This window comes from Nycticebus coucang, chromosome 10, assembly GCF_027406575.1.
Source record: "Nycticebus coucang isolate mNycCou1 chromosome 10, mNycCou1.pri, whole genome shotgun sequence".
NCBI classification, from domain to species: Eukaryota; Metazoa; Chordata; class Mammalia; order Primates; family Lorisidae; genus Nycticebus; species Nycticebus coucang.
Window position 1 is genome coordinate 63,819,180 of NC_069789.1, and position 13,880 is coordinate 63,833,059.

General features: G+C 36.3%; 1 protein-coding gene and 1 pseudogene across 4 annotated transcripts in view; one reads left to right on the plus strand and one right to left on the minus strand.

Annotated features, from left to right (window-relative positions):
- LOC128596423 (muskelin-like) lies at positions 1–2,136 on the plus strand (annotated as a pseudogene).
- Positions 2,137–9,077: 6,941 nt separating this feature from the next.
- PTPRC (protein tyrosine phosphatase receptor type C) overlaps positions 9,078–13,880 on the minus strand; it is a 118,245-nt gene continuing 113,442 nt past the window's right edge. For all 4 annotated transcript variants that reach the window (XM_053606766.1, XM_053606764.1, XM_053606765.1 and 1 more), the window contains 3 exons: positions 13,535–13,713; positions 11,594–11,729; positions 9,078–10,412 (listed from right to left, as the gene is read on the minus strand). In XM_053606766.1, coding sequence (XP_053462741.1) covers positions 10,137–10,412; positions 11,594–11,729; positions 13,535–13,713 — 591 coding nt within the window. In that variant the 3' untranslated portion in view covers positions 9,078–10,136. The remainder of the gene's footprint in view (positions 10,413–11,593; positions 11,730–13,534; positions 13,714–13,880) is intronic.

Sequence of the window (13,880 nt, forward strand, 5' to 3'; positions counted from 1 at the left end):
ATGTATAATAAATATTGTTTGGGGGCGCCCAAGTGCCGGCTTCTGCCCTATGCCCTACACAAGTGGAGCTCCTTCTCCTCCACCTACCTTCCCGAGAACATTTTAGTTGATAAACCAAATGACCATCTTCAATGTAGTCTTCAGAAAGCAACTATCTGCCCCAGTATTTGATTCTGAAGCTTGAAAGTTCTGCTATCATTCAGAATATCATGTTTGGAAAATAGGAGAAGACTCATGTCTGCAATTTGAAGAAATTTAAAGTCTTTGGTGGAATGAATAAAGAAATATGACAGAGCTATTGTCTAGTGGCTTAAAGAATGATTATAACAAAGAAACAGTCACCTTTAAGCTCCAAATTGATGAACAGCTGTTCCCTTGTAGATTTATTAAAAGAGTTCCACTTTTGTCCTAGGAGCTTTAACTTTAGCATTTGGTATGTTGAACTTAGTGGCATTGATGATCCTGATGTAATACAACCCTGTCTCAACTGGTACAGCAAGTACTATGAACAGGAAGCCATTCACCTTTGCCTAAAACACTTCAGATAACACAGCTATACAGAGGCCTTTGAATCACCACAAAAGAAAGCCAAGATTGTGCTGGAACATCCCATGGCAACAGATCTTCATGACAAACTAACTGGTTTTGAAGGTTGATTTTGATGGTTGAGAAAAGTTGATTGAAAAAGCTGTAAATGGTGGCTTGTTCAATCAGTGTATCAGTCACCAGGAATATAAACCATGATGGAGTCAAATTATTCCCAAAAGCACTAAAGGTGATGGAGAGGATAAAGGACCAGGAATGAGAAGAGGGCATCGGACAGTTATTGACGTTCAGACAGAGACTGTTTATTTGTCTGGTGGCTGGGAAGGAGCATAAGATCTTGCTGACCTCTGGGCACAGTATGTGAAGGTCAACCAGTGGACCCATGTGTCTCTAGAGACACTGAGAAAGAGAATGGTCCTTGTGCCAGATCATGTCATAAAATGTGCATTGACATTCAGCAGAAGCAAATCTACCTGTTGGGGGGTTATTTGGATTCCTTTGTGAGGAACAGCAAATCTCTGAAAAGTGACCTTTGTAGTTATGACATGGACACAAGCACATGGATATTACTAAGTGAAGATACTGCTGCTGATGGAAGGCTGAAATTGGTGTTGGATCATCAGATGTGTACGAACTGAGAAAAACATATGACCTACACTTTTGGTGGTAACGTAGATGACAGCAGAGCCAGTGAACCACAATTCAGTGGGTTGTTTGCTTTCAACTGCCAATGTCAAACCTCTTGGGCCTGAGGGCATCCGGTCTCAGATAGGACACTGCATGCTATTCCACTCAAAAAATTGTTGCTTATGTATATTTGGTGGCCAGCGATCAATGACCTATTTGAATGATTTCTTTAGTTATGATCATGTAGACATAATATCAGATGGCACCAAACTCTGGAATGGTTCCAGTGACAGGATTGACACAGAGAGCAACTACTGATCCAGAACTGAAGGAAATGCATGTTTTATCTGGATTCATCAAAGATAAGGAAAAGAGAGAAGAAAAGGTCAGAAACTCATTCTGGATTTTTGACATTGTGAGGAATAGTGGTCTTCCATCTACAAGAATAACCAGGCTGCAAAGGACAATCCAAGTAAAAGTCTTCAGGAAGAAGAACCATGGCCAAGATTTTCCCATCAGCTTGTATATGATGAGCTACACAAGGTTCAATACTTGTTTGGTGGAAATCCAGGAAAATCTTGCTCTCCAAAGATGAGATTAGATGACTTCTGGTCTCTGAAGTTGTGTAGATCTTCAAAAGATTACTTATTGAGGCATTGGAAATACCTCATAAGAAAACACAGGCTTGAAGAAAAGGCCCAGTTGGATCTCCTTAATGCTCTGAAATATTTACAAAATGATCTTTATGTAACTGTGGATCATTCAGATGCAGAAGAAACAAAAGAGTTTCACCTCCTAGCATCAGCTTTGTTCAAATCTGGCTCAGATGTTATAGCTGTAGGCTTTTCAGATATGGATCACACCTATGCTCAAAGAACTCAAATCTTTGACACCTTAGTAAATTTCTTTGGAGACAGCTTGACTCCTCCTAAAGGCAACCTGGTAGACCTCATCACACTGTAACTGAGGAATCATGGGACATGGAAGAGAACACGTCTTCCAGTCTTGCAACTCTGTTAACCAACAATTGAGCTGCTGTGATTGAGGACTGCACCAGAGTTCTGAGGGATTTTTACCATCATAAATTTTAACCCTCTCCCTTCATACCTGACCTCAACCCCATTCTCCTCATGCTATTCTCGAAGTGGGCTAATAAAGTGAAATTGGTATACTTTACATTTAAAGAAATTATCATTATTTTTGTTTCTAAATCTTGATATATGATACATATTCTTTGATGAGTGCTGATGTTTTTAAAACTTGTATTTGCACATTAATTTAAATAGTTTCATCTAACTTTTCCATCTAAGGATCTTACAAAACTGATCTCACAAATGTTCTAGTGAAATAGACCAGATCATTCCATGTTAGTTGGAAGATTTTGAAAAGAAGAGATTACTCTGATAAATTTGAATTTCAGATAAACAAGGAATGTTTTGGTATGAGTATGTCCCTATTGCAGGGGATAAACTTGTACTAAAAATTTATTCCTTGTTTATTTTAAATTCATCTTTAACTGAGTGCTTTGTATTTTATCTGCCAACCAAATTTCATGTTGTCATAAAGAACTAACCAAGGAGAGTTTGAGTAAAGAAAAGCTTGTCTATAGGGGATCTTAGTAAAAACAAAATTCACTTGCCGTAATTGATTGAAAACTCTTAACAGTCCAACTTTCCAACTATATATATATTTTTTTTTTCTTTTTTTTTTTTTTGAGGCATAGTCTCACTTTGTTACCTGGGTATAGTGGCAGGGTGTCTTCATAGCTCTCAGCAACCTCAAACTCTTGGGCTGAAGTTATACTCTTGCCTCAGCTTCCTGAGTAACTGGGACTACAGGTGCCTCCCAGGGTGCCTGGCTAATTTTTTCTATTTTCAGTAGAGACAAGGTCTCACTCTTGCTCAGGCTGGTCTCAAACTCCTGAGCTGAAGCAATCCACATGCCCCAGACTCCCAGAGTGCTAGGATTACAGACCCGTGCCACTACGCCCAGCCTGTCCAACAAAGCATTTTTAATCAAATTTAGCAATCTCTTTTGAGTCAGAAAAAGAATCAAATGTAATAAAAATGTAAAGAATTTACAAAAGAATTAATAAACAGAAAGGAAATTTCTGTCTACTTAAAAAGGAAAATGAAAAAGTCTGTTTGAATAAGTCTCTTTGAAGGACCTTCAGATCATTCCAGATATAAAATTAGAGTAAAAGAATGAAAGCACAGGCTTTTCTACTCATTTTAACAGATACTCATTTCCTTTGAAGTTTCATATTTGAAAGTCTTGATATCAAGAAACATGTTGCAATTAGCTAGGGGTAATTACCTCTCATTTATTTAGATCTAATATGGTGCTATGAGAATATTTCATAACAAATCTCTGGCATAAATTTAAAATTAAGATCAGTCCTAGTTAGTTGTAAGAAATAATAAACTCTCCAGTCAATGTTTTAGAGGAAAAAAAGCAAAAATAGATATGAAAATTACATTGTAAAAGTATTAAAATTCCGAGTTGAAGTTTACACATTTAAAATTCTCATTGTGAAGGTATTCAGCTAATCACCACACACAGTTTTACCATACGTTTAAATACATAACTCTTTTCTGCAAATATTTATTTGTCATTTATATACAAAATTAATGGTTTAGGAGCTGAAATTTCATATTACTGAATGTAAATTTTTATTCACAGTGAATTCGGGACCAGGAATAAAACAAACAAACCTTAAAAGAATCGTAAGTCTGTTTTTACTCAATAAATGTACAATGGATTCAGAGTCTTATCCCTAAAATGGATCAGACTTTTTAAAGTTGGAACATTTTGCTTAAATTTTCTGACTTGAAAATTAATTAAAATTAATTAATTCTAAGGTCTTAGAATTAATGATGGTCATGTCAAACTTTAGCAAACAAATCTTTTATATCTTGTGACAGATCCCCATGACTACTTCCGTTAACCATATACATGGGCCTATAATTCACATATTATTTTTCTTTTTTAGGTTAAAATCATAGACATAAAATTCTATCTTCTGGTGAGGTGAGTCTCACCTTCTGGTTGAACAATTCTCTCACAAAATTGTGACCCTTCTGAACCACTACTTTCACTTCCCTTTATGACAACTTCACATTTGCAGAAGGAAAAAAAAAAAGTTTCTAGCTTGTTTCTTAAACTAACAGAAATTACCATGGCTCTATTTTATTTTTTGACTTTAAAAGAAGAGTCTCAAATTGGAAAACACACTTTTAAAATACACGACATTCATCTTGGAAGATGTTACTTGCACCTGACGTAGCTGAAGACAAACAACTTGTAGATTATTTAAAATATATGTTGCTGTGTACCCAGCTAAACTGAGTTTCATTTACGACAGAGAAATTAAATACTTTAATGACATACATATGCTAAAGAAATTTGCCATAACTAAACCAGCTCTTCAGGATATTCTCAGACCTATCCTCCATAATAACCAACCCAATCCTCTACTACAAAAGTAAACTCACTCAGAAACTTCTGATCAAACTCTAACTTCCACAATGGCAAAAGGATTAAAAATGCCTACTGGACTTTCAAAAAACTCAATACCCCAAATTTCACCAAACTTATCAATGCTCTCCATTAATGTGAATGGCTTAAACTGCCCTCTAAAGAGACATAGGTTAGCTGACTGGATACAAAAACTCAGGCCAGACATTTGTTGCATACAAGAGTCACATCTTAACTTAAAAGATAAATACAGACTCAGGGTGAAAGGATGGTCATCCATATTTCAGGCAAATGGTATCCAGAAAAAAGCAGGAGTTGCAATTTTATTTGCGGACACAATAGGCTTTAAACCAACAAAAGTAAGGAAGGACAAAAATGGTCACTTCATATTTGTTAAGGGTAAGACTCAATATGATGAGATTTCAATTATTAATATCTATGCACCCAACCAGAATGCACCTCAATTTATAAGAGAAACTCTAACAGACATGAGCAACTTGATTTCCTCCAACTCTATAATAGTCGGAGATTTTAACACTCCTTTGGCAGTGCTGGATCGATCCTCCAACAAAAAGCTGAGTAAAGAAATTCTAGATTTAAATCTAACCATCCAGCATTTAGATTTAGCTGACTTCTACAGAATATTTCATCCCAACAAAACTGAATACACATACTTCTCATCAGCCCACGGAACTTACTCCAAAATCGATCACATCTTAGGTCACAAGTCTAACCTCAGCAAATTTAAAGGAATAGAAATTATTCCATGCATCTTCTCGGACCATCATGGAATAAAACTTGAGATGAGTAACAACAGGAATCTGCATACACATACAAAAACATGGAAGTTAAATAACCTTATGCTGAATGATAGCTGGGTCAGAGATGAGATCAAGAAGGAAATTGCCAAATTTCTGGAACAAAACGACAATGAAGACACGAACTATCAGAACCTCTGGGACACAGCAAAGGCAGTTCTACAAGGGAAATTTATAGCACTGCAAGCCTTCCTCAGGAGAACGGAAAAAGAGGAAGTAAGCAACTTAATGGGACATCTCAAGAGACTGGAAATGGAAGAACAATCCAACCCCAAATCCAGTAAAAGAAAAGAAATAACCAAAATCAGAGCAGAACTAAATGAAATTGAAAACAAAAGAATAATACAACAGATCAATAAATCAAAAAGCTGGTTTTTTGAAAAGGTCAACAAAATAGATAAACCTTTGGCCAACCTAATCAGGAAAAAAAGAGTAAAATCTCTAATCTCATCAATCAGAAATAACAAAGATGAAATAACAACAGACTCCTCAGAAATCCAAAAAATCCTTAATGAATATTACAAGAAACTATACTCTCAGAAATACGAAAATTTGAAGGAAATCGACCGTTACTTGGAAACACGTCACCTTCCAAGATTTAATCGAAAACAAGTGGAAATGTTGAACAGGCCCATATCAAGTTCAGAAATATCATCAACCATACAAAATCTCCCCAAAAAGAAAAGCCTGGGACCAGATGGTTTCACGTCAGAATTCTACCAAACCTTTAAAGAGGAATTAGTACCTATACTACTCAACCTGTTCCAAAAGGTAGAAAAAGAAGGAAGACTACCCAACACATTCTATGAAGCAAACATCACCCCGATCCCCAAACCAGGAAAAGACCCAACAAGAAAAGAAAATTGTAGACCAATATCACTAATGAATATAGATGCAAAAATATTCAACAAGATTCTAACAAACAGAATCCAGCAACATATCAAACAAATCATACATCATGACCAAGTCGGTTTTATCCCAGGGTCTCAAGGCTGGTTCAATATACGTAAATCTATAAATGTAATCCAGCACATAAACAAATTAAAAAACAAAGATCATATGATTCTCTCAATCGATGCAGAAAAAGCTTTTGATAACATCCAACATCCATTCATGATTAGAACACTTAAGAAAATTGGTATAGAAGGGACATTTCTTAAACTGATAGAGGCCATCTACAGCAAACCCACAGCCAATATCATATTGAATGGAGTTAAATTGGAATCATTTCCACTTAGATCTGGAACCAGACAAGGCTGCCCATTGTCTCCATTGCTCTTTAACATTGTAATGGAAGTTTTAGCCACCGCAATTAGGGAAGAAAAGGCGATCAAGGGTATCCACATAGGGTCAGAAGAGATCAAACTTTCACTCTTCGCAGATGATATGATTGTATATCTGGAAAATACTAGGGACTCTACTACAAAACTCTTAGAAGTAATTAAGGAATACAGCAGTGTCTCAGGTTACAAAATCAACATTCATAAATCGGTAGCCTTTATATATACCAACAATAGTCAAGTTGAAAAAACAATTAAGGACTCTATCCCATTCACAGTAGTGCCAAAGAAGATGAAATACTTGGGAGTTTATCTAACAAAGGATGTGAAAGATCTATATAAGGAGAACTATGAAACTCTAAGAAAAGAGATAGCTGAGAATGTTAACAAATGGAAAAATATACCATGCTCATGGTTGGGAAGAATTAACATTGTTAAAATGTCCATACTACCCAAAGCAATATATAATTTCAACGCAATCCCCATTAAAGCTCCACTGTCATACTTTAAAGATCTTGAAAAAATAATTCTTCGTTTTATATGGAATCAGAAAAAACCTCGAATATCCAAGACATTACTCAAAAATAAAAACAAAGCAGGAGGAATCACGCTACCAGACCTCATACTATACTACAAATCGATAGTGATCAAAACAGCATGGTACTGGCACAAAAACAGAGAAGTAGATGTCTGGAACAGAATAGAGAACCAAGAGATGAATCCAGCTACTTACCAGTATTTAATCTTTGACAAGCCAATTAAAAACATTCAGTGGGGAAAAGATTCCCTATTTAACAAATGGCTGGCAACATGTAGAAGACTGAAACTGGACCCACACCTCTCACCATTAACCAAGATAGACTCTCACTGGATTAAAGATTTAAACCTAAGACATGAAACTATAAAAATACTAGAAGAGAGTGTAGGGAAAACCCTTGAAGAAATTGGGTTGGGCGAGTTTTTTATGAGAAAGACCCCCCGGGCAATTGAAGCTGCTTCAAAAATACACTATTGACTTGATCAAACTAAAAAGCTTCTGCACAGCCAAGAACACAGTAAGTAAAGCAAGCAAACAGCCTTCAGAATGGGAGAAGATATTTGCAGGTTATGTCTCCGACAAGGGTTTAATAACCAGAATCCACAGAGAACTCAAACGCATTAGCAAGAAAAGAACAAGGTATCCCATTGCAGGCTGGGCAAGGGACTTGAAGAGAAACTTCTCTGAAGAAGAAAGGCGCATGGCCTTTAGACATATGAAAAAATGCTCATCATCTTTAATCATCAGAGAAATGCAAATCAAAACTACTTTGAGATATCATCTAACTCCAGTGAGACTAGCCTCTATCACAAAATCCCAAGACCAGAGATGTTGGCGTGGATGTGGAGAAAAGGGAACACTTTTGCACTGCTGGTGGGAATGCAAATTAATACATTCCTTTTGGAAAGAGATATGGAGAACACTTAAAGATCTAAAAATAGATCTGCCATTCAATCCTGTAATCCCCCTACTGGGCATATACCCAGAAGACCAAAAATCACACCATAACAAAGATATTTGTATCAGAATATTTATTGCAGCCCTATTCATAATTGCTAAGTCATGGAAAAAGCCCAAGTGCCCATCGATCCACGAATGGATCAATAAATTGTGGTATATGTACACCATGGAATATTATGCAGCCTTAAAGAAAGATGGAGACTTTACCTCTTTCATGTTTACATGGATGGAGCTGGAACATATTCTTCTTAGTAAAGTGTCTCAAGAATGGAAGAAAAAGTACCCAATGTACTCACCCTTATTATGAAACTAATGTAGAACCTTCACATGAAAGCTATATCCCAGTTATAACCTAAGAATAGGGAGAAAGGGGAAAGGGAGGGGAGGGAGGGGGGAGGGAGGCGGAAGAAGGGGGACTAATGGGATTACACCTGCGGTGCATCTTACAAGGGTATATGTGAATCCTAGTAAATGTGGAATGTAAAGGTCTTAGCAAAATAACTAAGAAAATGCCACGAAAGCTATGTTAACTAGTGTGATGAAAATGTGTCAAACAATATATGAACCAAGTGTATGGTGCCCCATGATCATACTAATGTACACAGCTATGGTTTAATAAAAAAATAAAAATTAAAAAAAATATATATATGTTGCTGGCATTTTGAAGCAATTCAAAGATAAAATAGATGTATCTTATTGGTCTACCGAACATTAGAAATGAAAAGATTAACTACATTTTTTAGGAAAGACGACTTGTGGAATCCTGGTTTGTATTAAACCTACATTCTAATAGGCGCTCAATTATTTCATGTACGAACATGTAACACAATGTATTACAAACAAGAAAAGATAGTTGAATTTTATTATAATTATGGATATCAGTTTCTGGTAATTGGTAAACCATTGAGAAATTCAGAGTAAATGCACTTTAATGAGAGTCCACGGTAGACTTTAGCATAGGAAATATGCATATTTCTCATATGAATGTGAAGTCCAGAAAAATAGCTACATTGGTTTTCGTGTGTAAATATTTAACACAAATACATCTGTATGCTTCTATTTTCATATAGTAGATTTTAATACTTATTGCATTTGTTTATTTTAAATATATTTATTTAAGTTCAATTGTAACAAACATAATTTGTGGTCAAAAGTATCAAGAAATAAATTTCCAATGTTGCACAGACAATTATCCATATTGTAAAACTGTAAACCACATGTGAAGACAACCAAGATAGGTTCACTAGAAATTTGTAACTTAGATTAATATCCTTTCAAAGATTGGACAAACTCCTAATCTCTGGAGGATAAGACTGCCAAATGTCAATTGAGTTAACTTTTTTGTACTAGCTCTGCATAAACACATATGTGCTATCTCTAGAAATAAACAAGTAAACTGTGAGAGATATATTTATATATGAGTAGAACAAGGAGGCCATCTTGAGGTCATTCTGGAAATGTACATGTTGCAATTCATACAAGAGTACATAGAATTTATGATTAAAAAACAGAGCCTTCCAACTAAGCTAACACTTCCAGTATAAAATGTCTTTATTTTTTCAGAAAATCAAAAAGTCAAATTTTACCGAGAGGTTAGATTCACTTGAAAGTAGTCTCTTTCTGTCTCTCTCGCTCTCAGACACACACACACTCTCACATGAACATACATGTGACACCTAAGAAGCCAAATGATAGATACCATTTCAAAAAAAACCACAAGACTGTACAATAGGTTTTACCACAACTACCTTAAATATTTTTCTAGAGTAGTAAAACAGAAACTCCCCACAACTATCGGTTCAATGTATTTCATTAATCCACATATTTTTCCTCTCCTAATTCTAGAAAAACAGAACACATAAGTTTTGAGATGCCCATTTATATCTTTTCCTATGTACTGTGAGTTAAGGCTGGACTTGCAGGGCCATTGGCAGAATGTTCGGGCCCCTCAGCGCCACCTATGGGTTCAGAGCTCTCGGCCTCCTTGCTTCCTTCATGGACCTTATCTGGGGCACCAGGCAGAGTAACACAATTGGCAGCCTGCTTCCCTTTGTCCACTTCATTATCAAATTCAATTTTATCTTCCTGATTGTTGTTTTTCTTTACTTGTCCATTCTGGGCAGGGTAGGTGCTGGCCATGGTATCATACAGGAATTGGTATTGCTCCTAGAAAGAAGCAAGAAATCATATCCATAAAGTTGATGTAATTATTATTATATTGGGGAGGTAAAAATTAGCAAGAAATAATAAATTATTTGTGGAATTCCTGGATGACAGCAAAGTACTCTGATATGTTCATATGAATAACAAAGAAACTAAGTGGTTTAGTTTAGTTTTTAGTTTAATTTTATTATTTATTACCCTCTCAGCTAATGCCTACACAGCATTTGATAATCACAGCCGGAATCATCGGCTTCCAGAAGCCTACACTGGTCCCCCTAGGTTAAATTCCATGCCCTGGCTTATAGTCTTCCTATAATTTCTCTGTCACATGATAAATTGATCACAAAAATATAACACTTATTATCCTCCTTGTACACACATTTCTTGCAATGTGACTTCACAGTTCTCTTCAACATGAAGGGGAATCTGTTTCTCTACTTTGTGAATCTGGACTGGTCTGGGGACTTGTTTGGCTAACAAAAATAAACAAGAAGGCATGGTGTGTCATATTCAAGTTGAGCCTCAAGCAGTCTCACACAAGTCTGTTCCTGCTCTTGATACAGCCCCTTTCTTGTGAATAAGCCTGGGTTACTCTTGTGGATGAGGAGAGACCTACTCGCCCCTGTTGCCACAGCCATGGCAGCCACGTGCCAGGTGACTGGCAGCAGAGATAATGTCAGACCATTCAGACCCCAGCAGACGGATCAGCTGACGGCACACACCGGGGTCAGCTGGCCTCCATTGGCTGCGCCTCAGGGGATCAGTAGAACAACTCAGGAGATGGTTAGAGCAGTAGGTTGTGAAACTACTACATATAATGAATGTTATTTGTTTAGGCCACTAAATCTGAGGTTGGCTTTTTACATACCTCCACTAATGGACACAGGATTAAAGGAAGAGAAATTAGGGAATTCGTCAGCGTTTAAGGAAATACTCTCACAAACTATCGCCACAAAAGGCTGGCAAACTCTAATTTTGAATAAAACTCTTATTTATATTGATAATAATTCAATGTAAATTATCATGTAAAAATAGAAGAAAAAATAGAAAGGAAAATAGAAGAGATGTAAAGGAAGGAAAGGGGGGAAAGAGGAAAGGAAAGGAGAGGAGAGGAGGGGAGAGGAAAGGAGACTGTCAAAATCGAAATCCAAAGTGCATCAGAAGCAGCAGGGACGTGAACTTACAAACACGGAAACCATTCCCGGTCTCGCTTTGCGTAGAGCTTTTACTACTTGAAAAACATCCACCATCTCTTCTGTCTCTGCACTTTCCAAGAGATTTAGCAAAGCACAAACTATTCCTGTTTGCTGAGATCCATCTCTATAAAAGGAAGAAATGATAAAAAAAAGAAAAGAATTCTGTATTTTACTAAAAATGATGTCAGAATAAAAACAGAAAGAGAAGGAACATATTTTTGCTTCATGTTTATTATAATTATTTTATTCCAGTCTTAGGAGCCAAATTATTTATGTGAAATGCGTTCTTTAGGCAAACTTTTTCAACGTGAGACTATGATAATCTTATAGTTTACAAAATACCTGCCATAAGCTTTCAAAATATGCCCCTGTTTAGTATTTTATAGATCTTGATGCATTTTTATTTATAGCTGAAGTTTTTGGAAGCAGCATCATGTCAGTTTGACAGATGAGCAAACCAAGATTTAGGGACGATCAAGGCACAGCTAAAAACTGACAGAACCAGAAATACTAAACCTTAAATTTTGTAAATTCCTACACCCACAGGTGCCTGGCTTTCTACCATGTTGCTGCCTTTCTACCATGTTTTATACATGTTCCCACTTCTACATTACTAAAAAAGGGATACCTGGTGGAATATTTTTTCCAAAGAGGGCAAACAAGTAACATACCAAGCTATGCGAGGCACAGAAACATTATAATAAATATCTGATTTAAATAACATGTTATCAGAAGGACGTTATCATGCATAACTAAAGAAGATGTTGGAGGTATTCAACCATATCTAAGGAACGCAGAAAGTTTGACAGCCTAAAATTCTCTTCTTCAGCTATCTTTCCATGTAAGCTTCACCTTTGAAGTTTCACATAAATGCTGAAGTAGCAGTACCTCTCCCAGGGCTTGATTCCAGGGTGTGCAGCCCCAATACTAATAATGAACTTGTTCACAAATTCCAAAAGCATTTCACTAGATTCAGATTTCTCATTTTATTTTACCATTTTTTTCATTTACCTAGATATCCTGTTTTTGTTTGTTTGTTTGTTTGTTTTTTAGACAGAGTCTCACTTTGTTACCCTTGGTAGTGGCGTCATAGCTCACAGCAACCTCAGACTCTTGGCTCAAGTGAGTCTCTTGCCTCAGCCTCCCTAGAAGCTGGGACTACAGCTGACTATTTTTAGAAATGGAGTCTCACTCTTGCCCAGGCTGGTCTTGAACTCCTGAGCTCAGGCAATGCTCCCGCCTCAGCCTCCCAGGGTGCTAGGATTACAGTACCAAGATATTCTTTTTAATATAAACTTTTTATATTATACATTCTTTTTCCAATCTCATTTATCTAAGGTATATATACATAGACATGAAATTTAAGGGTCAGCATAACAGAAATTGATAACCTCAAGAAAGATTTATACTGTCACAGTCTTTGCCTTTGTGTCAGTTTAGATCACACAATGGGCTTCAAATCAAAGTTGCTAAGAGAGTTCCCTTAATATTTAACTAAAGATATGATTATGGAAGGTAAAACATTCAGTTCACCTAACTCTGTGATGGATAGAGTGGATTAAGGAACGTAAGTGTATATTCAACGTGATGTTATCAGCCTGTCCACTCACACTTCCTTCCATTCATTAATTCATTTAGGAAAAGCGATATGTTGTGCTCTGTATTAGGTACCAGGAGTCAAAGATGACAGGAGACATGTGTTAAGAAACACAGCCTAAAATGATTGCACTACATTATAATCATTTCTAAATATATATTTTATGACAGTGATGCTAGGAAACATAACTGAGAGAGTGATTGACCCCATTTAAGATGTATACTGTGGTTATGTGTTTTATATACCGAAATAAATATAATTTGAGAAAATATGATGGAAGAAGTCAGGCATTACAATAGTTTTAGATCACATCCTAAACAAACCCCACCTACCTGCAGTGAATGAGGAGAGGTGCACTCTTGTGATGCTTATTCCCTTCGCTGGAATTTTTCTTGGGAAGTTTTTGTTTGAGGATCTGAATCATAGATATTAATTCTTTGGGTTCTGCAGGAAGCTGTTCCACGTTCCAGTTCGTATACTGGTACTGGTACACGGTTCGAGTATCTTTCCTCTAAAATCAGAAGTGAAGGGAGCATTAACTCCTGGGAAGTTCAGCCTATTTTATAATCTGATGGTCATATTTTCTTCACAGTTGTTACTTTCATTTAAATAACTTACAAGTTGTATCCTAAAACATTATATACATGGTGATTTTGCTTATGTAGAGTAATTTATCAT